Genomic DNA, 25750 nt, shown 5'->3' with positions numbered 1-25750 from the left:
GATCTTCAAGCACAATACTACATAAAAGTAGTATACCAGCAATAGACCCTAGTACCAGGAGCCATGTCCAACAACGTCAGTGAGCTATGATATCTACCTCCGTGCCCTCCCAATCTAACACAGTTCCTATATTGCAGTACACCTGCGTTCCCGCCATCAAATGGCTAGTTAGAACCCTCCGCAACGACAACGCCGAGGCCGACGGCATCGCCACCTGGATTGCAATCCTGAATCTGCGATTCCCATCTACACAAGGCTTCTTCGTTCGCTCATACATCCACTGCGCGTTGCGTGGATGTCCAGGCTGGGTCGAGCTTCAACTATCCCATTTGAAAGACGGCCACCAGAATCCAGTTCTTGTGGTGTACTACCAACGTGCTGATAGACAGAACGATGATCAGTGGGAAACAGGACAGAGAGAACTACAGCTGTATCTTGCGTTTCGGTATCGTAACTTTCCGGATGATACGTCGCCTATCTATGGCATCCTTGCAATTGGTGCCAAGTTGAAGATCTTCCAGTACGATAATCCCTCCCGCAGCATCGACCGGTTTGTTCCGCCTTGGGATTTGGAGCGTCACGATGAGCAGGTTTGGAACATGCTCAGAAAAATCAGCAGGTACCACACTGATGGTGGTGTCTGTACAACGAGAGGGCTGAAAACCGAGTCGGGTGTACGGGGGAATGAGGGAAATTCGGTGGTTTGATGCCTTCACTTCTACAGTGACTTACGATTCTAGAGGTGGGGAGGTATGAATAGCATGATGGTGCTGTGTTTATGGGTGTTGGGGCGCTATGCAGCAGAACATGGGTTCAAAAGACTGAAGAGTCAAGGTCAATTAGGGTTTATCATATTTTTATTATGCTTCCAATTTGAAACGCTCGAGAAGTCCTGGCACTCTCAAGACTCTTGAATTCATGGGGGTATAGTGTAACAAAGTCGCTAATATCATACAAAATAGGGGAATGGATGGCAGATATCCATAATAATAACGCAAAGCAAATTGCAGTAATGCGTGTGGAGATCCATTAGCCTGATCAATCGAGAGAAGTCGTATTTTCACCAACCTCGCGGGGAGACATAGCTCTTGGCGAGGGTTTGAATAAGCCTGGAGAATCCATGGCCATAGATGAAGGCGACATAGATAGAGGCGGGAAGGGCTCGGTTTGGCTATCGGACATCCGGCGGCTTGATGACTCGCTGAAGGCCCTTCTCGGGGTATTAGGTTGCTCTTGCGATTGGAGACTTGGACTAATGGATGTTGCGGCAGGCTAAACAAGTAATCTAATTAGTTTCTTCTTCATTCAGGCCAGAAGATGCAAAGATCTCGTACCTTGTCACCACCTCTTGTATCGAGGCCTCGACTCAAAGCCAGCTCGTGCGCAGCAAGCCGTCGCCTCTCAATATCGGCTTCTTCTTCCAATGCCGCGCGGTGCTCTTCTGTTTTCAGGTCTGCTATTGATGGTGTATCAATGTCATGAACAATCGAGGCCTCATTGTGACTAGGCGATCGCTTTGGGCACCGCTTCTTCTTCCGCCTTGTCTTTTTCGACGATGCGCCACCGAGGCTGGACGCGGATGCAGACTGTATAATTTCAGACTTCGCCCCGGACTGATCATCTGATTCCAAGCCTGTCCCCCGGCGCCCGAAAGCAAGGGCAAACTCATCGTCAAGGGGCACTGCATCTTCCTCATCACTAGGGAATAGATCCCCACGCGAGCTAAGTGAGTTGTCCGTTCCGCGGGACGATTGCGTGGCACTGCGATTCCTTCCATGAAGGGTAAGCGAATATTCATCTCTGTCATCATCATCCATTGCTTCCATTAGCGGCTCGTCTTCGTGCGCATAGCGTCGCGTGCCGGGGTGTTCTTGGAGGTCAGCAGCCGAAGGCCGATACTTGACTCCCCTAGCACCGAATCTCCATGGAAAACGTTCGAGGAAGCCAATGAATGAAGAGCTGGGGATAACAGTCGGGTCATCGCGATCGTCCGAGTTGTGTGCTGTACTCCGTCGCCTAGTGTTGCGTGTCCCGTAGCTCATCCTCCGGGGCCGACGCGGTTGGTCAGCAGGTCCGCGCGCCAGCCCGCTGCCAGCAAGGAGGCGATCGAGTTCGCCTGTACCCCATCCAATCAAACCGTCATCTTCTTCTTCGTTGGCCCAATCGTCATAGAAATCAAAGTTGGCTTCGGTTTGGCCGCGTCGTCGCCGCCGTAGGTGGTCTTCGCGGCTCGGGAGGCACGGTGCTGTACATGCAGCCACACAGTTTCCAATGGATTCGAAACATGGGGATATGTAGTTGTGGGAAAAAGCATAAAGTCCCTCTTGGGCGGTTTCGTTGGCAGTCTCAAGGTTATGAGAGATCTGATTAATCCTTTGTCGGATGCGGGGGTCGCGCGGTCGCATCATCTTGGGCAACGGTGTCGACACTAGACACAACTAATGATAGATCTTGTGTGATTCGCTTCACCAGCTGTCGCCGGCGACATTGGAAGAGTTACAGGGGTAAAACAGAGGCAAGTGAGGTCGCAAGATGAATGTGATGATGACACTCCTCGCTGAGTCAGCGCGGGTAATTTCCTGGGGTGAAATTTAGTGTTGAGGAAGACGCGTTGAAGAGGGAGAGAGGAATTGAGGCAATTGAAAGAAAAGATTGTATTCTATATCTCCAGGATGGTTTATTATGTTCGATTCCTGAAGACACCCAGGATCCAGCAGCAGAAAGGGTCTATCTTCATCTCCGCTCTTATTTGCATCACCACTGATCTGGGAGACTCTTTTCTCGCTGAAGATGTTGATTTGATGGTGACAGCCCGTGATAATTCCTCTCGGGTTATCTTTCAGAAAAAGACAGAATGGAGCGCCAGTAATCGCGAACTTGCAATTACCCTGGGTCCTCTCCCATCCAATTTGGCCAAGCAGTCCATGGTGTTGACGGTTGAAGCACCGGAATCACCAGAATACGTTATACCCCAGTATCCCTCCATACCTTTAGTGGTTGCTGCAACAAGTGCTCCATTTGGACCTCAGTCCACGCCAGCAGAGAAGCTGGTCCAACGGCGCATTCAATACAGCAGCTCCGAACCACTCCCAATAAAAATCTGGGAAGAGACAGGAAATAGCATTGCTAGACATATATGGTGAGCCACTCTTTCACCCAATTTCCAGATTTCCCCCCGAGATTCTAAACAGGGATGTTCCCAGGGATGCGGGCCTTGCAACAGTTACATATCTTCACATGATCTGTGATAATATAAAGAAAACAGCCAACAACAAGACAAAAGGCACTGAACCTAAAATACCAGCTTTGAAACAAATTCTATCGATCAATCGCAACCAACCTCTTCAGGTAGTTGAGCTAGGGGCAGGATGTGGGATAGTAGGAATTGCATTGGCAACAATGCTTCCCAACTGTTCGGTCATACTCACGGACCTCCCCGAGGTTGAAGACATAATAACACGCAATATTAATGCTGCCCAACTCGCAACCATGTCCAGTCTCCAGTATCAAAACCTCGACTGGGATGACCCGCTGGACGAGCTCTGCCCGCAGCCTATTGAACTCATTCTTGTCTCTGATTGTACCTACAATGCAGACAGCTTGCCAGCGCTAGTCTCCACGCTCGATCGATTGATTCGGACATCTCCGGAGGCAATCATCTTGGTGGCTTTGAAGAGACGACATGACAGCGAAACGGTGTTCTTCGACTTGATGCGGTCGGCGGGATTCTCGGCGGTGCAGGACAGCGTTGAGATCCCCTCGCAACACGATGGGGTTGATGAGATTGAATTTTACTGCTACAGTCGACCAATTGGGGGAAGATAGCATATAGAATATTGACTCTCGGGATAAACCTCTTTTCTACGAAGGACAATCTGCTTGATCGAAAGAAACATAAAGCTCCAGAGCTAGCAGTAAAAGAACAACGATGAAGCATAGAAAACAGGAAGCTAGAGAAAAAAACATCAACAGCCTTTCTCGCAGATGCTCCAGTTACGAGAATGTGGTTGTTAGAAGATTAGTCCTATAATTCATACAATTTATGATGTACAATCTGAATCTGGCCATTGAAGGGGTCTAGACTATCAATTACAGGGGATATGGTGGAATCGCACACCAAGATTAAGCTAGAATATAAACCTTAAGCAAACATCTATATAAATCTGACAAGACATAAATAATCACTTGTCCTCCCATAGCCTTAATATATTCCTAAGGCATACATCTATCTTTTCCTGCATAGAATTGTCATTGGAAAAAAAAACCCACCTATGGTGGAGCAGAACCACGATCTGCAGTACCAGTTATGAACCAGCAAAAATTCAGCATGTGGAGAGCTCCATTTTAGGGTTAATTAAACCGAGGTCGAATAAATGGTCAACACGTAGATTGTTAGCTTTAAACAGGTTAGAAACCACTGTATTAGTTATATATAACAATCTGCTCCTGCAAGTTTGTGAACCGTTTAATAAAGCTTCACCGTTTATATAGGTCGTCCGGTGTACAATTCCGGGTTTAGATAAAGTTTCTAAAGAGAGTGCTGAGCCATGGACAGAATTCTTTTTTATATCAACTTCTTGGAAGAGGAATCTAGCCTTACAAAGGCCCTATTGATTACGACCAGGGAAAATTGGATCTCGCCAAGGAAACATGCGGAATTTTCTAAACCATTACGTATATACAGGTGTTACTCGAACTGTATAACTATTAAAAGTAGTATCTGAAATGTCTCTAGAAATTAGAAATTAGAGGAAAAACAGTGGTTGATATTTTAGTGGTCCGTGCATGAAAGTGGAATCAACCAAGATGCGTCATGGGTTCCCGGAGCTTCATCCCACTTCTGCCACTTCTGCCAGCTCTGGAGCATATTTTTCGGCATTGTGCATACTGTAGAATATACCACATAGCTGTGGACGGGGTAGGTGCACTAAAAATATAAACATCCCGGTTGTACGCACAATGTATGGAGTACTGCACTGCCACGTATGTACATTGTATGTAGGTACTGGGGATGAAGTACAGAGTGCCTGGATTCAAGTTCAAATATTTGATCGTTCAGGGATATACTCTGGCCAAAGCCAAATCATAGATACCTATACACACCGCTGCCATTGAATCCAGCAATTCCGATAATTTCATGGGATTCGACTCCTGCGTCATGCAGTCACACACTAGGAGGGCACACACACTAGGAGGGAATGCCTATATGTTGTACTCCGTAGAACTGGCAAGATAATAATGGATGCCTAACCCCAAAAATAATCGCGCATGTTTATCCGAAATAGTATTAGAAACAAAAAAAAAAAAAAAAAAAAAAAACGAGAGAGAGAGAGGAAGTTAGTACTCCGTAACCCTCCTAGAGGGCTAAGTAGATAGGTAAACCTTGGGGCTGAGTAAGCACCGCTCTTTTTTTTTTCCCCACGAATGCCCAAAAGGCTCCGTCATCTCTCTTGCAGGGCTTTGGTTTCAACTCACCTAACTATTTGGGTTACCAACTTATTTTACAAGGTGAGTCTTTTTATTTCCAAGTTAACTTGATTCGGATTTTCATGTGTGACCCCGTGCGGCGTTTTATTTCCCCCAATAGTCGTGTGCCCTAAGCTCGCTCACTGCCCCCCCCAAGAAAAATTTCTCAAATTCAAAACCCTCGACCCCCTTCCTCTCATCCGTCCTTTTTACTCTCTCATAGCTATCTTAGCAGCTGGAATAAACCCAGACTCGCTAATCATCCCTTAGATCTCGGTCCTTCAGGTCCACTTCTCAGACCCTGCCTTTGGAATCCCCAAAGGCGATTCGGTCACCACGGCTCCAGTAGCCTTCCCTCTGGTTCTTAGCCACATTGTCTCCACTCAACGTCTCCGCGACACTCTTAACAACATTCCACCTCCTGGTCTTCTCTGAATTCTCGTCCGGTGCGCCTTTTTTCGTCCCGTTGACGACCCCGGAGATTATTCCCTCGTTCTCTGAGCTGCCGCATAGGACTTCTTTCAAGGTTCTTCCTCTTCAGGGGGAAGGGTCTAGGAGGCTTGGTCCAGTCAACTACGGTTGTGACACTTTTCGTCCTCCCTAACGCGCAGTCGCCTGCCAGTTTTAAATACTTTCTATTATCTCTCTGTTTTCTATTATTGTGCTGAGTCGCAGCGGCATGGTTATGGCACCGACTGCGTGTGTATCGACTGCTGAAGTATGCACCTTCAGAAAAGACTATACCAATAGTCTGGACCATCTTGGTCTTGTCAGCAGTCATGGGGACAACAATCTGTTGCAATCATCGTTGACTGCCAAGGAGCTTGTGTTGGATGTGTTGAAGAAGCGAGCGGCGGAAGTGGATGTGGACCACTGTGGTCCTGGTGAGGAGGATGCCTTCTACGTGGCGGATATGGGTGAAGTCTACCGCCAGCATATGCGCTGGAAGATGAATTTGGGCCGTGTCAAGCCCTTTTATGGTAGGCCTCTTCTCTCTGCCACTGGATCACCCACCATGGACCCCCTTGCTAACGAACACTAAACAGCTGTTAAATGTAACCCAGACCCGGAAGTACTCCGGCTCATGGCTCAACTTGGAAACGGTTTCGACTGTGCTTCCAAGTCTGAGATTGATATGGCCCTTCAGACGGGCATTGACCCTAGCCGCATTATTTATGCGCAGCCTTGCAAGACTAAGTCTTACTTGCGTTATGCCGCCGAGGTCGGCGTCAAGCAGATGACCTTCGACAATGCCGATGAGCTGTACAAGATCAAGTCCACCTTCCCGGAGGCAGAACTGTACCTCCGCATCTTGACTGATGACTCGACCAGCCTGTGCCGGCTGAGTATGAAGTTTGGTGCTTCCATGGACCAAGCTCGTCCGTTGCTCGAATTGGCTTATAAATTGGACCTTAAGGTCGTCGGTGTGAGCTTCCATGTCGGATCTGGCGCCGAGGATCCGCGGGCTTTCCTCAAGGCCGTGCAAGATGCACGCATGGTCTTCGATCAGGCAGGAGAGATCGGCCACGAACTCCACACTCTGGATGTTGGCGGCGGCTTCTGCCAGGACACCTTTGAGAAGTTCGCTGCCATTCTGAGCGAAGCTGTGGACACTTACTTCCCGCCCAACATTCGCGTGATCGCCGAGCCAGGTCGCTACTATGTAGCCACTGCCTACACTCTGGCTGCCAACGTCATTGCGCGGCGTGACATTCCGGATCCTGATGATCCCACTCGCGACGCTTTCATGCTGTACCTGAACGACGGTGTCTATGGCAACTTTTCGAACATTATCTTCGATCACCAGCATCCTGTTGCCCAGATCCTCACCTGTGCCTCGGACGGCTCCCAGCCTGGTTCCCCGAACTCTGCGACTTCGGAGGATATCACTTACTCTATCTGGGGCCCTACCTGTGACGGCATCGATGTTATCACTCAGCGTATTGGCTTGCCTGGCCTGCTGAACACCGGTGACTGGCTTTACTTTGAGGAGATGGGAGCTTATACCAAGTGCAGTGCTACCCGTTTCAACGGTTTCTCCGACAACCACGAGGTGATCTACATTTCTAGCGAGCCTGGTGCCTCGGCTTTGCTGAACTACTAGTTTGAAATTTGATGTGCTTCACAATCTTTTGCAATTGTGTCTTTTTGTTTGGAATTACTTTTTGTTGTTTGGTGACCTCTACCCCTAGGGGACATCTAATATAGTATCTATTGTGCGTTCTCACTGCATATGCGCAGGTTTTTTTTTTTCTTTCTCCCACTAGATTTTAAATTAGAACAGCGCCCATCCTGTTTGTTTGTATTAATACTCCTTGACTAGAGATCGCTTGGTATCTCATGGGGTCCATAGTTTGCTCTATGACTATCATTAATGCTTCTGAACATAAAATATAAAACGTCTTGATGTTTGATTACATGCTCTATCATCACATTTACAAGGTATCATGAGAAATTAACCACGCACAGTATCTATAAACAGGACCTGGCCCCATCAAAAATCTAGACCAAGCGCTCCACACTCAACTCCACACCCTCTCCCTCGCCCGCCTGGACCAGCTCACCAGCTTCAAGCTTCTTTTTCCACTTGGCTGACTCGTACCGAGCCAGAATCAATGTAATGCGGGCGATGACAGCTGGGTCTGCAGATTCCGCAACCATGGTAGAAGGAGTGCAAGTCCAGCGTCCAAACGCCCAGTTGAGAATGTAATACTGCACTCCAGACGTCTCGAGTGTCTTTCTCACAATCGAATTATCCGATGATTCGACCGGAAGATCCTGGTTCGAGCAGCGAACAATTCCCTTGATGCGATACACCTCCTCACGAGACGCCGAAGAGAGGAACCGCTCCAGAGCAGCAACATCGACCGTCTTCCCCTCAACATCGGACTTCAAAACAACAGAAAGAACCTCCACCTCAGACTGATGATCATGCTGATGCTTATGGTCATGTCCATGGTCATGTCCATGTCCAGCCGCAGCCCCATCCTCCGCCTCCTTAAACAAAGCCCCATCAATACCCAGCAGCACATCCATATCAACCCTCCCCTTGTTCGACTTCACCCAAGGAGTCTCGACCTCCAAATCACCCACCCGATCCAAACAAACATCAAACCGCTGAGGTGAATCCTCCCACTTATTGAAAACAATCAAATCGGTATACTTCGCTTGAATCTTCGCCGTGTACGAGGTATCCTCATATCCCTCCCAGTTCTCGACATCAATAACGCTGATCACACCATCGAGAACGTAATTTCCACCCTGTTCGCGCGCAAGGCGGTTTACTTCCATTGCAAGCGTTGCAGGGAATGCGCTGCCGCTAGTCTCGATCACGATGCGGTCGGGTTGCACTTCAGTGCGGAGCTGATCAAGTGCATCGCTGAGCTGCCCAACAAGGTTGCAGCAGATACAGCCATTGAGCAGCTCGCGCACGCCGCTGATGGATTGTGTTGAGGCGAGTTGAGAGTCAACGGCTACGTCGCCGAATTCGTTCTTGAGGAGGGCGAGCTTGTATGTCTTTGGGAGTTGCGGGATTAGGTTGAGGAGGAGGGTTGTTTTGCCCGAGCCGAGGAAGCCCGTCACGATCGTTATGGGGATTGGCGCCATTTTTGGGGTTCTTGACGACTGTCTTGGAGGTGAGATCGTTGCTTTCTGAGGTTGACGGCGGGATGCTATCGCTGATTGCTGATGGAGGGGCTAGCCCTAGAGTAGGAGCCCTAATTGCCATTTTGGGGTTGTTGATATATTGGTTTCCATTTCTACTATAAAAAGGGGGTTTGTTCCATCAGAAGAAAGAAAATACATGTTTGTCCATGGCCTCGTTCTGCGATTGAACCATGTCGGCGAATATGACGCGAATGACAAGCAGGTACGGTGGATCCTAGAAGCGCATGCCTAGGTATAAATGGCAAGGGGCGCTGAACAAACCACCTAAAATCAACCAGAATTTGAGCAGTCATCTCAATTGATTCTATGCTAGGTCAGGCTAGCATATTTTAAAATCGGTGCTGTTGCAATAACCCCTACAGCATCATACCAGGAAACAGTAACGGCGCCCCTAGGCAGATGGTTACTCGAAGCTCTGGTCTTTACTGAAACATTAGCAGAAACCACCACAAATATAGAGCATATCCAATTCTTTTCCATCTCTCCATTCATATGTCTTACGCAGCATTTGATAAAATTGTCCAAATTTGCACTGACGTAGTATCCAAATAACCTCGTCTTCCGGTTGAAATTTGGCAGTCATGATTTAGAGACTAAGGTATGCTTTATGTACATCGTCGACTTTGCAGGCTGAACAAGCCCTACAATAATTCAGATCAGCATGATCTTAATGCAATCCACCCACCCGCACACAAGATCTCCCAGGAAATAGCAGTTCCCCAAAGTCCAATCTCATAATTTAGATATCATAACAAGTGTCAATGTCTCGAGGTTGACCGATTCTTCGACCCTGTTGTTCCCGTAGTCGGTCTGTCGCTCGCCCTATTCCATGATCGATACTCGGACCGCTCGCGGCGGGATCGCCGTGCCGGTGCACCGCGGGTGGTAACGACCGAGTGGTCTGTGTAATTGACGCCATCCTGATCGTGTTCTTGATCGGATTCGGCACCGCTGGAACGATTCATGCTTTCAGATCGGGAGCTCATTGTGTATGATAGATTTTAAGAAAATGAAAATGAGGGTTCAGATTAATTATTGTCAAGTTGAGCGGTAAGCGGTAATAGGTGAAGTAGAGGTATAGCGCTTTCTTATACAGAGTGGCGGCGGTGGCACACTTCACACAAACATGGAGATTTACTTCATTGTGAACACATTTTGATGCAATATACAGAGGGCAACACGAGAAATTTTTTTATTAGCTTATTAGTACTAGTTAATAGGTTGTTGAATAACAACGGATTTTATATATATTTTCGTACTTCTACCAACATATGTACCATGACTATTCCGTACGTAGGAACCAATCGGAAAAAAATAGATTAGTCGTGCCGGTCAAAATGTGCAAGGGGAGCTCTATCCCATTTTATGAATTACTCCTCACATTAGGAGTCAGATGACAAGATGTGAAGCTCGGACAAAGAGAGGTGAATAAAGTTCCCCCTGGACCTCGGCCCAGAGGTGAATTAAAACTGCGGGGAGAGACTTCGGACCTCTTCAAGATGTGGATTATATTTCTGATATATCCTCGTCACCTTTCGCCTGTTTTATAGTTCTAGTCCCTTGTCACCCTCAGTCATATTGGGCTAGCTGCATACCTTAACTTCCACCATAGAGCTTCTACCATGGCCGGCTCCAAGATTACCTGTTACGTCGACATCGTCAGCCCCTTCGCATATATTGCGTTTCATGTGCTGCAGGTATAGAGTCTGTGAATCCCGAGGATGATTTGATCTATCTGACACAGTTCTAGAATTCACCCGCCTTTGCGAAATGCGAAGTCACATATGTGCCGATGCTACTCGGAGGTTTGATGAATGCATGTGGCAATAGCCCTCCAATCAATATTACAAGTGAGCGAATATTCTGACTCTGGGTGGGAACATTGCAACAATGAAAACTTACAAATGTATTTGCAAATTCAGATAAGAAAGACTACTTGGGTCGCCAGCGACTGCGATGGGCGAAATACTTCTCAGTCCCGATTATTGAGGGATTCCCTAAAGGCTTCCCCTTCCGCACACTATCTGTGCAACGTGTGCTATGCGCAATCTCCCAGAAAGCACCAGAAAATCTCGCTCCGGTCATTGGGGCGCTATTCCATGCGATCTGGGTTGAAGGCAGCACAACCATCGCGGAACCCGAAGGCTTTACTCCCGTGATCGAGAGTGTACTTGGCAAGCAAGAGGCGCATGAGATGATTTCTGCTGTAAGTCTATTACAATACCCAAGATTCCAACTACATGTAGTTCCATAGAAATGCGACCGCAAGGATCAAACTAACTTGGCCCGTAGATGAACAATCCAGACGTCAAGGCCCTTCTAATCGCAAATACCGACCGGTCCTTTGCTTCGGGAGCGTTCGGGTTGCCGTGGCTCGAGTGCACGAATTCTAAGGGTGAGACTGAGGGTTTCTTCGGCGTCGATCATTTGGGCCAAGTGGCTGATTTCCTGGGTTTGGATCGCGCTCTCGACAAAGGATTCAGGGCCGCTCTTTAGGATCTGACTAGCATGAACTTGGATCATGCCTTGTGTATTGTGAAAAGGAGCCATAAAATAAATGAAGTCTCCTCAGAAAATTCTTCACTGAACAACAGAAAGCTATTTCTGTAATATTGGTTCGAAGGAGATGAGAGTAGAGCCCCTTCTAAGGCTGATTCAGCGCCCCCGGCGAACACCTACGGTGCCCAGACGTACAGGATAATCCGCAGATGTCATCGCAAAGGCAGCCAGTTGGGAGCCTGCATAGACATGCCTGGTGCACTCGCAGTTTAGCCTGAGCTTCCATAGGAGACGCCAGAGTCCTCAGGACAACCTTTCATCGGACTGTAGATATATGTTGAATATATCTTGGAGCTGATCAACCGGTCAAAAAAATTCAAAGGATACTCAACAGGAACCACATAGTGGACCTGGAGTGGTTGAAGAAAGCAGAGAGAAGAAGAGAGAGAAATGGGAGGGGCCAGGTATTTATATTTACCTTCTGGTTGAGGGTGATGGGGGTGGGTGACGAATGTCCCAAAAAGGAAGGAACCGGCATAAGGCGATTGGGAAACTGCATAGGTGGGCTATGGGTCCAAAAGGGAAGGCACATGATTGCGAAGGTAGGACTCGTGAACTATGTATTCTGGCTATAACTCTCCAGGGCTTTTCGCAATTATTTCTCTCGGAGTTGTACTGTTTTTCTGGTTTTCTTGGTAACTCAAAGAATAACAACACCTCTACTACTAGCCGCTAACTAGTTAATCAAGGCAAGACAAGAAGGAAGAAGAAAAGATTAGAATAGAAAACCTGTAGGGAAACACTAGTCGATCGAGCTAGCGTCAAGTATCTACCCCATAAGTGCGTTGTGAAACTTGCCACCCAAATAGTTTCATTCTCCGTGACATCTAATTATACATCAGTAATAAGTGAGGATCCTGTCCCCTCAGAAAATCAGAGAAGAGATGCAATCAGTGACATCCAGACTATCCAACAAGCTGCAAAAAACATAGATGACTATAAATCTCCAGTCAATGGAGACCAGACCCCAAAACTCCAAGGATATGCTGCAAGTTGTCTACTTCGTAGACACTGGGGGGTGTACGTGCTTATTGCTCATATGCTTCTCTCGCAGGAAGTCGCAAATCTGATCGTTGCTCATTTTATCAATGCATTCTTGCTCCTCCCGGGAAACTTCGAAATCTTAACAACTTCATCAACAATCAAGTCACATATGCTGGGAAACTAGTGGAGGCAATAACACACCTTGAGGTATCGTCTCCTCAACTTCCCTGGATCCACCTGAAATGCTGCGAATGTGGCCCCGAACGGTACGTAAAGCTCCCTGCGCAGCAGGTAACGTGTCCTCCATTAGAGTATGCCTCACGGCGAGAATCTTCTCTTGAGCGACGGAGGTAACGAAATTCCCAAACTCGGAAAGCGAGCCGCCAGGAGCCATAGTATCCAATTGGTGTTTCATGCCCGCGAGAATACCTTCCCCTTCTTGCCCCTCGGCTTTATTGAAAGCAGCCGCATTCGCCTTCATCTCATCCACGGACTGCTTGCGTTGTCCGAGTGCAACATTGGAATCCAAGTACAATGAGTCGCTGGAGGTGTTTGGGAGCATAGTAAATTGTTTTACTTGCTTGGGGGGATATATTGGGGATTCGGAGATTTTCGCCTCCACATCGTCCTTGGCCTGTCTCCGTTGTTCGAGCGCAACCTTGGTGTCCAAATACAACTTGTCGCCGGAGGTGTTTGAGACCATGGTGTTTGGGAGCATGGTGAGGTGTTTCGCTTGCCTCCAAAAGATGGGAGTATTTTTTTGGGATTTCGGGAATAAAATGCGGAGTATAACGAAATAGAATTTTAAGCAGTAAGGATACTAGTAAGGCGTAGGGCTGAGACTGACGTAGGGCTGATTTCGGGTTGATCTGTTCGGATCGAGTATTTGGGGGAAGATATGACACTAGAGAGTAGTTATATTGATAATTCTTGATTCTTAGCAGGCACCAGGGATTTCTTTTAAGTAATTGGCCTTGTTTTACTGGAAATTTCCACGTCGACCAAAAAGATGTTTTGGGGGAGTCTGCCCGTCGATCGTTCCTAGCAATGACGTCATTGAGTTCCACTTCTGAAGCTGCGTTCATCGATGCCAAGCATAACTACAAGGATGACTGTACGGACGACTTTTTTAATTTCCCATTTCGGAGTTGAATCCTTGTCTAGGGAGTATATTGCAAGTATTCTAATTTGCCTCTGAAGTGAAGTTGCTTTCGTGCATCATTCTTGATGGTTTTGATGACTCGATTAACTGTTCACGTGAATTGAAATACTGCATGCTTTAATTTCTTAATGAACTTTGCATGTTGTACGCATGCGATCATATTCAAGGCTGACTAGTTGTAGATTGCAGCCTGAAGGCCAGGAATGATCTCGAGATCCTTCGGCTTATAGGTATACTTCCCCTCAGAGGAAACCTTGACATCCTGATTTCTGCGCTGCTGTTGTGTTTGTCGAACCGTAACCCACTGCTCAGTCGTAAGATGCTGCCCAAGTTCTGTAAACACGTTGGTAGTCAAGCCGAGTCTCTGGAGGAGTGGGCTGTTCTGAATGGGGTCAAGGACAACGTGGTTGTTGGGACTATATTCATTAGGTTCCAAAGTCTCCGCATGCGGCATAACCAAAACAACTTACCGAGCAAAGTATAGAACACCCAATCGGTCGAGATGCGCCTGGTCAGCAGGTGGCGCATGCACCCGATGAATACTCGACTTAATCAAACCACCAGTGAGTGCTGTCAAAGCATCGCATGTGTTGATAGTGATAGTCCCATCCTGGGGTTTGACCCACTTCCATTGGCCCTCTGCATTGAGGATCTGAAGGGCGGCTACCGGTTGCCGGAACAGAAGAGTAACTGTCCCCAAGTCTGTGTGGCCGGGAGTGTAGAGTTCACCGACCTTCTTGTTATCCGCAGCGCTGCGGGCTGCATAATGCATATAGCGCAGATGATCCTCGCCCTTGACGTCGTATTGATGGTCGCGGACTAGTTGTTCCTCATCCGGCAACTCAAGAAGAATTGCAAAGAGGCGAAGAAGCTTCTCAACAACTTCGGTGTGGCATTTCTATAGTTCTGATCAGTTGAAGGAACAGACGACAGTGGTAAAAGGGAAAATACCCGACTGAAAGCTTCAATCTCCTTAATATTTTCGGTAAGGATAGCAGGTTGGGGCCGCTCGTGGTGCCCATCGAACTTTGGGAGATTGTACACCTGGACATTATCCTTGACGCCGTTTCCTAGGCTGAGTTAGGTGATATTAGTATTAGTCCAAATTGTCGCTGGAAGCGATCTATTTCTTACATTCGGTGTCCCGCAGGACGGTAAGAGTTGTATTCCCCTCTCTCAAGATCACTGGCGCTGTGGAATTTGAGTTTCTCTTCGAGTGGCAGAGCGTAGAACTCCCGCCCTAGAGCGAATTGGTTGTCGACCTCTTCTTGACTGATGTTATAGTTCTTCACGTAGAAAAATCCTGTTTCCAAATTTAGTTTATCAATGAAACTCAAGAACATGGCCAATGAAAATACACCTTAGGAACATGGGAATGCTCTCATATAGATCCATTCTCTTAGCACGGAGCGCAAGGGGCCATTGACTCACCAACATTTCTGACAGCGTGATCGAGCTGCCTGACAAGATCTTCCTTTCCTCCAGGCTGTTCGTATTGGCTCAGGTCCAGTGTGATAAGTTCGGCCCAGTCAACTAATCCCCGGGTGGCTGTTAGCAATACGAAAGCAGCACGAAGTCAAGATCACGCACGGTCTTCCTTGGTCACAGGCACCTGGTCATATTTTTCAATATATTTTCCCGGCATATTGAATGGTTTATGAATTTCCAAGACGTGATAACTGAATGTGTTCAGCGACTTCAAGTCGTTCTTTCCCACAACATGTTCAGAAGCATATGTATATAAGTCCATTCGCACTTTATTCCGATCATGTACCCCGCATCAGATCTCCGGAGGGATTCAGAAAGAGCACGCAATAAATCCATCCGATGAGGCCTGAGGTAACAATTTTTGGCTTTCGTGTGGTGAGACCGGGGTGCGCGCACGCCATCATGCATAAACATGTCGCCTCCACTAGCGCATCAAACTGAAAAGATAAATGTGATAGCTTCAGCTCCAGACGTCTTTTGGGTTTTTGGATGGCCGGTTATTGAGGATTGGGATTTGCCGAAGGAGAGCGATGGTGACAGCGAGTGCGGGAATTGGTTGCCGGCCTCTTTTTACATGCCGCGATGCTATCGCAAGGCAAGATCCTATAAGAACAAAGGGCGATGGCCAAAAATCATATGTGCTTCGTATACTGTATCTTTGGGAATAGCAACAGATCTCTGCTAAGCCTTTCTCATGTCTGACCCGAAGCGCAAGACCGGGAGATTGTCCCTACTTGGACTTGTCAAAGAGGTGTTTAATTGGTATCCATCATCTTATCCTGCAGAGGAGAGAAAGTCAGTAGATCAAGATTCAAGAATATATCTGTGGGGATGTGCTCACGTTCTAGATTGCTGTTTAAATTGGACTTGTCAATTCTGATCTTTGCCTGTCTCTGCTGTAAGTGCGCGAGTCCAATTGAGCAGTTGAGAAAGGAGGATTAACGAACCTCAATTTTAGTTTTTGTCAAGTTCCTAGGTAACCCTATTTCCACGTTCATTGCCCCTTGAGCCGACACTAATATATTATAGACCAGACAAACATTAGCAATGCGTATGCTAGTGGTCTAAAAGAGGACTTTGGTCTATACGGAAATGAGCTCAACTACTTCAACATCTGCTACTTCGTATCCTATGTGTTATTCCAAATCCCTGGGCTACTGCTCATATCGCGCCCAAAGTTGTGAGTCTCAGTGAATGAAATGTCCTCCCGCCTATCACAGGCCACTCACCATTTCCACAGGGCTCGCTAGTTGCTACCTACCCTCGAAGTTCTGTGAGGTATCTACACATTTGCTCAAAGTCGTGTTACAAACGTACATCAGCTTTATGCCATTCGTTTCTTGGTTAGCATGCTAGAAGCGCCTATTTTTGCTGGAACCCATTTCATTCTCGGTAAGTCAACTAATACGGATGATTGCCTAGATCTATGGGCTAATTGAATTTAGGATCATGGTACACCGGCCCGGAACTATTCAAACGAGCTGGAACATGGTTTATTTGTAACCCTCTTGGCAATATGTTCAGTGGATACCTACAGGCAGCCGCTTATACGAATCTCTCTGGTGTTGGGGGTATGCCAGGATGGAGGTGGCTGTTCATCATTGACGGCATATTTACCATCCCCGTGGCGTTGATCGGATTCTTTATCTTTCCCGGTATCCCTGGCTCGCCAAAACCATTCTTTATGACGGACCGTGACATTGTATTGGCCAAGGAGAGAACGGACAGAGCCAAAATTCGCCAACCTGGCAAAATGAGCCTAGATGTCTTCAAGAGAACTCTTAAGAGATGGCATATCTGGGTCTTTGTTACTTGCTACGCGTAAGTTTTGCAGAATTTACTCTTAGTCAATATGCTAACAGGCTGTAGATGTATGATCATCTCCACTTATCCTACCAGCTATATGAATTTATGGCTCAAAGCAGAGGGATACTCCGTGACTCAAATTAACCAGCTTCCAACTGTCACTTACGCGGTTACCATCGTGGCCTCCTGGCTAGGGTCGACATTAGCTGCAATTTACCCCGAATGGATCATTTTTACCATTGCATGTGCATGCTGTACATTCTCTTCATTGTGCATGATAATTTGGAACATTCCTACAGCACTAAAGTAAGATGCATTCTTGATTAGTCCATGCAAACTCAGTGTCTGTTACTAACAAGGCTCTTTCAAAGATTCGTTGCCTGGTACGCCTTCGGAGCATTTGGATGCTTGAGTCCAATTCTATACTCCGCCGTTAATTTAATAGTGAGGGATGATGCTGAGGAGCGCGCGCTCATTCTGGTACACATATTCCCTTTCTTTAGCGGGTCAAACGGTTCATACTGACGACCATTTGTGTTGAATTATAGGGTGCTATGATGTCACTTGGGTATTCTTTCAACGTTTGGGTTCCTTTGCTAGCATACCCAACTGCTGGCCCCGACGGTGCGCCAAGATGGCGAAAAGGATGGCCAATATCATTCGTATCTTTCTTCCTCCTATGGGCTAGCTTCGTGGCCTCTGTTTTCTTATGGCGAAGGTAGAACCCCTGTTGTTAGATACCGGTGGACATCGAACTGACATATATTAGGGAGCAAATGAGTGAAGCTTCGGTGTCACCCCATGAAAGTAGCGACGAAGAAACCGACACTGTGGTAGTTGATGAGGCTCTGGCATTGAAGGACTGAAATCAATGTATTGGATGGCTTGCGATTGATTTAAATCTTGCATAAAGGCACCGGATAGTCTATCTACGGCATCAACAGATATCCCTGTTTAACTCACAGCTTTAAATAGTTTACTCCACCTGAAAATTATCATACTAAAACCTAACTGTGATGCACAGATGATTGTTGCACTGAAGGGAACCGGAAGAAAGGATGATTGTACTGGGTAGGCTAGCTGCAGGCATACTAGGGAGCTGCTGGTCACATCACTGGTGCGGGATGGCTGGCTACTATGGATAACGTAGTTGACGAGATATTTTCACTTGTTAGATCGGTGAAGTTGGCGGTTAATGCTTTTATGGTCGTTTCTTCTGCTGTAGCCGTTTTTGCTGTTATATCTTTGACTAGGTAGCCCTGTACATTTGACTGGCCACTAGCATTAGTGTCTGGAATTATACGGTTTCCATTCCGAAGCCGCACCTCCGCCTATTGCCGTTCCACATCAGGCTCGACTGACAATGTCCCGCCACATAAATCAACCACCAGTACTCGCGAATACTAGTGACCAGGTCCAAATTTGCATTTTATAACACATCATTTGCTGTTATTACATATGCTATATGAATGAATTATTTCCAAGTTATACTATTTTCCAGCAGCCAATACATGAGAAAGATGATAGAAATCATTTCGCGTATACAATTGAGAACTTGCGTATATGTTTAAAGAAAAGAACATATAAGATCTGTTTGTCATATTTAATGAAGGACATCAATCGTGAGGAACAATCTGACATGTGGAGCGCCAAGCTAATACACTATCTACGCCAGCTTTATCGCCTTGGATCAGAATTAGAAGAAATTCAATTGAGTGGTTTCAGCCTAAACGAATGGGAGAAACTAAGATTTAATTCCCCTTGTTGCCTGACAACTCAAGGTACTGGCCGGCAACGTCAACAACCATGTCCTCATAGGTCTTGAAAGTGAACTCGAGATCAATCTCGGTCTGATGAGCATTCCAATTAACGGGCACAGTTGGCTGATTTCCCTGCGTGAATGTCCCGTCAGCAACAGCTTCGGAAAAGTGCTTCTCAACGGCTTTCCAGGCATCATTGAAGTTGTGGACCGTCGTGATGCCGAAGCTGCCAGCAATGCCTTCTTTCAATCCTGCTAGATGTACCTTGGCGGCATCATCCACATGGGTGGCACCTGCTGGCATAGGGCTAGCAGCAGACTGCCCAGTGATGGCTCCCAGAAGGATGCGATTGGTTCCAGCATAGAGATCCTTGACATCTAGAGCTCTGTCATCCCGGCCGAAGACGAAACCAGGGAGGACGGTGACAACGGCGAAGGAGGGCTCCTTCTCCTTGATGAAGTTCTCGGTGAAGTTCAGCGCTGCGGCCTTGCCGGCACTGTATGCGGGGAGCATTGAGTCAAACGGTCTCGGCAGGTTAGGCAATCTGCTCCTAGTCGTGATTTCCTGGCTTGGGTCGGGAGGGAAGGGGATGTTTGCAAAGACCGAAGACGTGATGACAATCTTCTTCACCGATGGCTCCTTGGATGCGGATACAAGTAGGGTGCTCACACTCTTGATATTTGGCTTGTAGATGCCCGTCTGTGGGTCCAGGAACGGCGAAGGGAGAGGTAAGGCGAGGTGAATGACGTAGGTAACGCCTTTGATAGCCTCATCGTAGCTCTCGTGAAGTAAGCCTGGACACACTCCCCTATTCTGTATTCCTGACAAAAATACAAAATCCTCCAAATTCTGCTTCTATTTGGGGGCTCCACAATGCTTGCGCCCGGTTTTACGAAATCTTGATTCTGAGATTATAGAAAAGACCCAAGAATTGGGCTCTCAGTGGAGGTGGCAGCGGCACGTACGGTGTTGTCAGTTTGATGACTGTGAAAGCTTTCAAGGACGGCATCATGGAGGGGGGTGCATTTTTTCGAAATCAACAAGGCCGACACGACGAACGAGAAGTTCTGGGCGGGGGTCGAAGAGTTCTTTACTTGGGTCCCCGATATGGTGGACTCTGGAAGCACAACTCTCTTCTCTATGTCCAATACAAGCTTTGTGCTTATTCCTCTGACTGCACCAGGCAAGAGTGAAGATGAGGTGAAGGATCTGCTACAGCTGTTTCTTTCCAAGATCAACGACCTCGGCGTACCTATAACGACCTCAATGGCTTTATTTCCCACATATCTAGAGTATTTCGACCACTATCTAGGCCCCTTGCCCTATGGTCTTCCACTTATCAACAATCCTTCTTGATAGTATATGCTATCTCTATATGTGTCCTCAAGAGTTCCCAGACCGCCTCTTCAGATAAGGGAGAACCAAAACTATAGGCTCACTCCCTTGGTTGCCTATTCGCTATTCCCTTATCATTGGTCCACGCGACTCGGCTTCATTCACTTCGGTTTGCTCCCAACCGTAGGGTATACCCCAAAGAAGCAACATCAGCGAGGGTCTTGTGGCGTTGGATTATGAACTAAGTACTCCGTAAGAGTGTTACGTATGCCCTCTGGAATTATAAATTTAAAAAACAGATATTGTGCCGCCTAACTAGGCGCCAGCTTATTGTATTGTATTGTACACAGCCCGCTTTATTACGTATTCAGCATAATCTTTCAGTTCTGTATTGTTATGTTTTACCGCTAATCGGTATGCTAACAGACACTTGGCGTTGGCATCGGGAATGTTGAGGCTTAACCCCAACGGTTGTAAATCTCCATTCAGTGCTTACGCGTTGTAAGCTCCCGGGTCCATGGGTTGACAACCCGCCTACCTGGCCCCCGGGCCCATTTGGCTATTTAATCCAGATATCTTTTATTTATTAGTTATACATCGGGTATTATATACATTTCGGGCATGGGCTAACGATGGGCGAGCAATGGGCCAGTCCTGGAACCCAGGGGCTGATAGGATAAGATCTTGACCTCACTGCACTGTTCGCGTCGCAAACGAAGTCGTTAAAATGCCATGTATATTTTGATCAGTAGGTATACAGCTCTACCCACAGCAAAAGCTACCGTGATCCCACTCCAACTAAAGACCAAAAATCAACCCGATCACTTTAGTGAATTATGACACCATAAATAAGATAGATGCAAATATTTAAAGAGCAGTGTTATATAGAGAATTACTTGAAGGTATTACTTTATCAAATTAATCAAAAAAAATTTTATACAAAGCGATCTATAAATTAGAAAATAGATAAGGCGCTATAAAAATGTATAAATTCATGCTCTTTTTTTAAAGCTACTCGCATGGAACAGAGAAAGGAGCGTGGAATGGTCGTAGTCACAAGAAATAGAGATTGTGGGATAACTTATAGAGATCTTAGAAATCAAATATATGCCCAATATTAATCGGGGTAGTTTTTTTTCTCTAAATGAACACGACAGAGGCGGGCAACAAGCTAGGATCAATGACATCCAACAATCAGGTCATACTGCAAGCCGGAAGAAATCTTGGCAACTCACATGTTCTATGAACGACAATCATATGTAAAACAATAAGGCAAACTAAGAGCAATCGCAGATCTTGCAGGGTAAGAAGATATATTTTCCCTCATCTCAAGGGCTAATTCACGGGGTATTTGCAATTGTGGCAAAAAAGGAAAAGTAACAATCCCACCCAGGGCTTTTCTATGCATATACAATCGATTTGTTGGCCACATTACTGGTCAAAGGCCCTCATAACAGCGATACCAGCTACTGAGCCCGATGCAACGCGATTATGACCTGAAAGTTTGATAGTCAGTCTTTCGAATTCAGAGCTGAAGGGCGTTGCTGTAACATACCACCATATCGAATCCGTTCCCATCTGACTGTCTTCACAATCTTAGTACCATCTTCATTGCTGATTTCATTCTTCCAGATCTTGACCTCGCTGGGGTTGCCATCCTCGGCTTTGTGATACGTCATGGCGCCGGGAGCACCTTTGATGTGTCCACCCGTGGCAGCCACCCAAACGCGACGTCCTTCGTACCAGGGAATTTCCGCATCATCAAAAGCATGGACTATCGTCAGATCAAGGCTTTTATCGGTGTAGCCCATATCGACAGTGTTCAAGGAAGTAGTATTGACGCCAGTAAGACGGCCCAGTCTCCCGGCCGTGTCCCAATGGTCCACAATATGGCTCAGCAACCACTTTTGAGCCCGAGGATATCCCACAATGGGGGACAGCATAGGCGGCGTGAGGCCTTTGAAACTATAGGATTCGATGAGATTCGCTAGGCTGCTGAAGGACGCCAATAGGACCACGCCGGCAAATGGCTCAGCATTCTTGATAGCTGGCTGGATAGCTGCTGGGTCAGGTGATCCAAATGCAAAACGATCTGCCACTGCGGCTGTTACGGCAGTTCCAAGACTCTGGCCCACGATGACGATGCGAGAAGTGGGGACCTTTAATGATCCTGCAGCAAGGAAGTTAATGAGGGACACGCCATCCGTGATAAGACCTTCTTCTGTGGGAGTTCCAGTGCTAACTCCGAAGCCACGATAGTCAATTGCGAAGACATGGACTGGGTTTGATGGGGTAGATAAGCTCAACATCGTGTTGTAAGTGGCAGGGCGTTGAGCAGAACCTAGGTGGGCCGCATTTCCGTGAACTTGATTGCGCACATGTCAGCTTGTCACAGTGGGAAGTCAGGCTGTCTATCACCTACAGCTTACGACGACTCGTGCATTGGGATCATTGGCGAGAAGCTTGTGGGCAATTGTCTTCGTATAATCCTCCGCTGGGCCTGTAGAGGGATTATCCATTAATTCCTTCTCGTGTTCTAGGCAAAGATGCAAGGGCATCAAGTGCCACCCGTAAATGGTTTCATTGTCGGGCGTCACCAAATGAAACGGTTGGACTTGGGTTCCTTTGGGATCAGTTAGCAACTATCTTTCCGTTGGTGTTCACCTAGGAAGAGAGGCCATACTTAAGAATCCAAATTGCTCAACTTGATTGACATCCTGCCATAGGCTTGGGTTGATTTTGTTGGCATAGAGCACACTGTGTTATCTATGTTAGTTCGTTCACTCTCGGCGTAGGCTCGGGGGACTAGATACATACAAACGTTGAACCTCTGGAAAGATCAAAGAGAGGAGACACAGCACATAGAGCAGCCCACCGAGCGCAAGAGACCAGTAGGCCTTCTTGAAAATGGGTTTAAGCTCAACCATTATCCATTCAGGGGTTGAGGTGATGTCTGTTGATAACCACAGGCCCCGAGGGACGGAGGTGAGCGGAGAAGCGACGGGGCTGATAAGCGGCGCGTTATCGCGTCTCTCTCATTTCTCCCTTCGAAGGTTCCACCCTCTCTCCATCCCCCTCCAATATTTCCTTATATGATGTTTCTCATAATTCCATTGTGGATATCGTGATTATCTCATTGAATCCACCATGGCCGAAAAGCGCAAGCTTCCACCGCGTGAACGGCGCGAATCCACAGCCAAAAGACGTGTCTCCGAAGCCACGCCGCAGTCTCACAAGAAAAAGGCGCCAACTCCTCGCGCTCCATCGCCGGAACTAGTTGACGCCCCTCTACCAACAAAAGTCAAGGATGGAGATGGCTTGCCTATTCTTCGCACGCGACAGCCACTTTCCTTGTCGGACAATGAGTACCAGTCAATCGCGGAAAGGTTTTGTTGGCATCACAGCTCCCATTGGTGTTCCATGACTGACATTTTCTATCTTATTCCAACAGTGCAGTTCTCCTCGCTTCACTCGAACGGTCGAAGAAAAAGTGGCTGAGTGATGGAATCCTTGTTCGATACTACACCAAGCCGAAGAAGACGAAGCGCGAGCAGACCGAGAAGAACAACCCATCAAAGGATACTATGACAAAAATTGGGCCCTGCGATGTCACCATCGGTCCCCATTTCTTTGATGCCATGATTTATATTGTCAAAGACCCCAGTGCACCGGCGGCACTCCAATACGCACCCCCGCAACGACCGATGGTTCACTACGGCCATCCTAATAACTTCCAACAATACCGACCGTATCCCACTCCATCCAACCAACAACGACCTGCGCAATATTCTCCCGCTCTTCCGGGTCGCCCTGGGTATGCAGGCAGCCATCCTACTTCTCAACAAGCTCGTGGCCCAAATCAAGGAAATGCGCCCTCTCCTCAAGGAGGACAAAAGCCACCACAAGGGCAAAAGGGCCAGCCTGCCAAGCCTAGTCCAGATCCCGTGATTCAAATGCTAGCTACAAGGGCAGCTGCGGACCCCGAACTAAAGGCTTTGATGCGTGTTGTTGCCTCAAGCCAAGCATCCCAGGAGCAGCTTCGGGCTTTCCAGGCCCACATCGATGAACTCAACGCAATCATCAAAGCAAGAGAGCAACAAGAACAACGGCAGCAAACTTCAATACCACCACCAATTACGCAACAGTCAACTCCTACGCCACAGGCTCAACCGCCGAAACAACAAGACAAGCCAGGATCACTGGACCAATCCCCACAAAAGTCGCAGACCCCATCTAAAGGTTCAAAGCAGCCACCTGGAAAGACCGGGGCGCAGCCACAGACCCCTTCTCAAGCCCCACCAAGTCAGGGCTCTAAACCTGCCCACAGCACCACGGGGCCGAGCGCCGTCAAAGAAGAGCAATCAGCCACAGGGCATAATGGCTCCCAGCCCGTGTCGTCCGAAGCAGGACGCCCAGCAGTACCGACCCAATCAGCGACTCCTAGCGCTGCAAGCACCTCAACGCCTGCTTCTACTTCTCAGCCACAGACTCCTGTGGTAAACCCGTTACCATCAGCCAGCGCTCAACAGCAAGCAGCCCGACCACCATATGCCCCTCACCAACAACCTTCTTACGGATCACAACTTCCACTTCAGTCTCGACCACCCCAGTTCACTACTCCTATCCCGTTCTCCCGGCCGACTCCAATTCCCTACGTTTCCCCACTTGGATCTGCACCCGTAAACTATAAGTCGGTGGTGTTTGAGTTCACATCCCCTTTGACTCCATATGGAAGCAGTACTTCAGGTCATGCCGGTTCGGGTGACCGCTATCTTTTCCCTGAGTACACCATTTTGGAATGGCTCCCAGCTGAGAACACGGTCATCGCCTCGTTTTTGATAGTCCGAAAGGTTGCTCCAAACACACCATTCCCTCTTGAAACCCCCACAGAAGCTGGCAACTCCAAAAGCAAAGCTAAGGGGGCATCCAAAGCTAAGAAGGGAGAAACAAAAGCCAAAACAGACAAGGGCAAAGTACCAACCGATAGCCCAGCTCCCAGTCCCCAGCCGGCCCCGCCTACGACTGGGACGCCACAAAAGCAGGAACCGGCCGACCAAACCGGTCTTCAAACCCCTGGCCTCCCAGGGACTCCTGCCAGCGAGGTGAATTTTAAGGAATACTGGCAACCAGTCACTTTCCGCATCCATGCCCCCAATGCCAAAATTCTTGAGCCTCTAGCCCGCGTTGTCAAGCCAGCCGACGAGGTGCGCAAATATATGAACGATATCATGGACCGTGCCGAACGTGCCCCAGACGGCTACCTGGCCATGCGTCTGCCTCGCGAGGCAGCCTTAGAGTCGTTCGAAAAGGATGGAACACCTGCTTCTTCGAGTAATGTCGGCTCCGGAACCCGCAGTCGTCTTTCCCGTGTTCAGCTCGCTAGTGAGTCCGAAGCGGAGAATTCTGGGTTCGAATTCGAAGAGGACGAAGAAGACCTCAAGGATTTCTATGATGCACCGAGCGGTCTACCGCCATTGAAGGCATGATTATAGTTCTGTATACTGCTGGAGGCGTCTGAGGGTTC

General features: G+C 47.7%; 13 protein-coding genes across 13 annotated transcripts; 6 read left to right on the top strand and 7 right to left on the bottom strand.

Moving 5' to 3' along the window:
- Nucleotides 1-63: 63 nt before the first annotated feature.
- Nucleotides 64-707, top strand: N7479_004298 (uncharacterized protein; the record flags this gene model as incomplete). Its single annotated transcript, XM_057251995.1, has 2 exons — nt 64-75; nt 138-707. 2 exons carry the CDS (start codon nt 64-66, stop codon nt 705-707), a joined length of 582 nt encoding a protein of 193 aa, XP_057111320.1.
- Nucleotides 708-1038: 331 nt separating this feature from the next.
- Nucleotides 1039-2408, bottom strand: N7479_004297 (uncharacterized protein; the record flags this gene model as incomplete). Its single annotated transcript, XM_057251994.1, has 2 exons — nt 1039-1272; nt 1335-2408. 2 exons carry the CDS (start codon nt 2406-2408, stop codon nt 1039-1041), a joined length of 1308 nt encoding a protein of 435 aa, XP_057111319.1.
- A 264-nt stretch (nt 2409-2672) lies between these two features.
- On the top strand, nt 2673-3825 carry N7479_004296 (protein N-lysine methyltransferase family protein; the record flags this gene model as incomplete). The annotated part of the gene is made up of 2 exons (XM_057251993.1): nt 2673-3139; nt 3192-3825. The coding sequence occupies 2 exons, from the start codon at nt 2673-2675 to the stop codon at nt 3823-3825; spliced, it is 1101 nt and encodes a 366-aa protein (XP_057111318.1).
- Nucleotides 3826-6145: 2320 nt separating this feature from the next.
- N7479_004295 (type III PLP-dependent enzyme) lies at nt 6146-7570 on the top strand (the record flags this gene model as incomplete). Its single annotated transcript, XM_057251992.1, has 2 exons — nt 6146-6446; nt 6513-7570. The coding sequence occupies 2 exons, from the start codon at nt 6146-6148 to the stop codon at nt 7568-7570; spliced, it is 1359 nt and encodes a 452-aa protein (XP_057111317.1).
- Nucleotides 7571-7968: 398 nt separating this feature from the next.
- N7479_004294 (uncharacterized protein) lies at nt 7969-9072 on the bottom strand (the record flags this gene model as incomplete). Its single annotated transcript, XM_057251991.1, has 1 exon — nt 7969-9072. The coding sequence occupies one exon, from the start codon at nt 9070-9072 to the stop codon at nt 7969-7971; it is 1104 nt and encodes a 367-aa protein (XP_057111316.1).
- An 818-nt stretch (nt 9073-9890) lies between these two features.
- Nucleotides 9891-10118, bottom strand: N7479_004293 (uncharacterized protein; the record flags this gene model as incomplete). Its single annotated transcript, XM_057251990.1, has 1 exon — nt 9891-10118. One exon carries the CDS (start codon nt 10116-10118, stop codon nt 9891-9893), a length of 228 nt encoding a protein of 75 aa, XP_057111315.1.
- Nucleotides 10119-10754: 636 nt separating this feature from the next.
- N7479_004292 (putative 2-hydroxychromene-2-carboxylate isomerase) lies at nt 10755-11628 on the top strand (the record flags this gene model as incomplete). Its single annotated transcript, XM_057251989.1, has 4 exons — nt 10755-10829; nt 10883-10982; nt 11055-11338; nt 11425-11628. The coding sequence occupies 4 exons, from the start codon at nt 10755-10757 to the stop codon at nt 11626-11628; spliced, it is 663 nt and encodes a 220-aa protein (XP_057111314.1).
- Nucleotides 11629-12688: 1060 nt separating this feature from the next.
- N7479_004291 (uncharacterized protein) lies at nt 12689-13378 on the bottom strand (the record flags this gene model as incomplete). The annotated part of the gene is made up of 2 exons (XM_057251988.1): nt 12689-12813; nt 12877-13378. 2 exons carry the CDS (start codon nt 13376-13378, stop codon nt 12689-12691), a joined length of 627 nt encoding a protein of 208 aa, XP_057111313.1.
- A 631-nt stretch (nt 13379-14009) lies between these two features.
- On the bottom strand, nt 14010-15482 carry N7479_004290 (uncharacterized protein; the record flags this gene model as incomplete). The annotated part of the gene is made up of 6 exons (XM_057251987.1): nt 14010-14253; nt 14308-14735; nt 14789-14912; nt 14972-15140; nt 15269-15370; nt 15428-15482. 6 exons carry the CDS (start codon nt 15480-15482, stop codon nt 14010-14012), a joined length of 1122 nt encoding a protein of 373 aa, XP_057111312.1.
- Nucleotides 15483-16019: 537 nt separating this feature from the next.
- Nucleotides 16020-17150, top strand: N7479_004289 (uncharacterized protein; the record flags this gene model as incomplete). The annotated part of the gene is made up of 6 exons (XM_057251986.1): nt 16020-16120; nt 16174-16223; nt 16284-16301; nt 16355-16505; nt 16626-16717; nt 16771-17150. The coding sequence occupies 6 exons, from the start codon at nt 16020-16022 to the stop codon at nt 17148-17150; spliced, it is 792 nt and encodes a 263-aa protein (XP_057111311.1).
- A 1732-nt stretch (nt 17151-18882) lies between these two features.
- On the bottom strand, nt 18883-19900 carry N7479_004288 (uncharacterized protein; the record flags this gene model as incomplete). The annotated part of the gene is made up of 2 exons (XM_057251985.1): nt 18883-19669; nt 19857-19900. The coding sequence occupies 2 exons, from the start codon at nt 19898-19900 to the stop codon at nt 18883-18885; spliced, it is 831 nt and encodes a 276-aa protein (XP_057111310.1).
- Nucleotides 19901-21657: 1757 nt separating this feature from the next.
- On the bottom strand, nt 21658-23153 carry N7479_004287 (alpha/beta hydrolase; the record flags this gene model as incomplete). The annotated part of the gene is made up of 5 exons (XM_057251984.1): nt 21658-21722; nt 21782-22591; nt 22649-22849; nt 22910-22983; nt 23044-23153. 5 exons carry the CDS (start codon nt 23151-23153, stop codon nt 21658-21660), a joined length of 1260 nt encoding a protein of 419 aa, XP_057111309.1.
- A 220-nt stretch (nt 23154-23373) lies between these two features.
- On the top strand, nt 23374-25712 carry N7479_004286 (uncharacterized protein; the record flags this gene model as incomplete). Its single annotated transcript, XM_057251983.1, has 2 exons — nt 23374-23612; nt 23678-25712. 2 exons carry the CDS (start codon nt 23374-23376, stop codon nt 25710-25712), a joined length of 2274 nt encoding a protein of 757 aa, XP_057111308.1.
- Between the last annotated feature and the right edge of the window lie 38 nt (nt 25713-25750).

This window comes from Penicillium vulpinum (genome assembly GCF_028829585.1).
Source record: "Penicillium vulpinum strain IBT 29486 chromosome Unknown utg000002l_segment0_segment0, whole genome shotgun sequence".
In the NCBI taxonomy this organism is placed as follows: Eukaryota; Fungi; Ascomycota; class Eurotiomycetes; order Eurotiales; family Aspergillaceae; genus Penicillium; species Penicillium vulpinum.
This window is presented reverse-complemented; position numbering and strand designations above follow the sequence as displayed.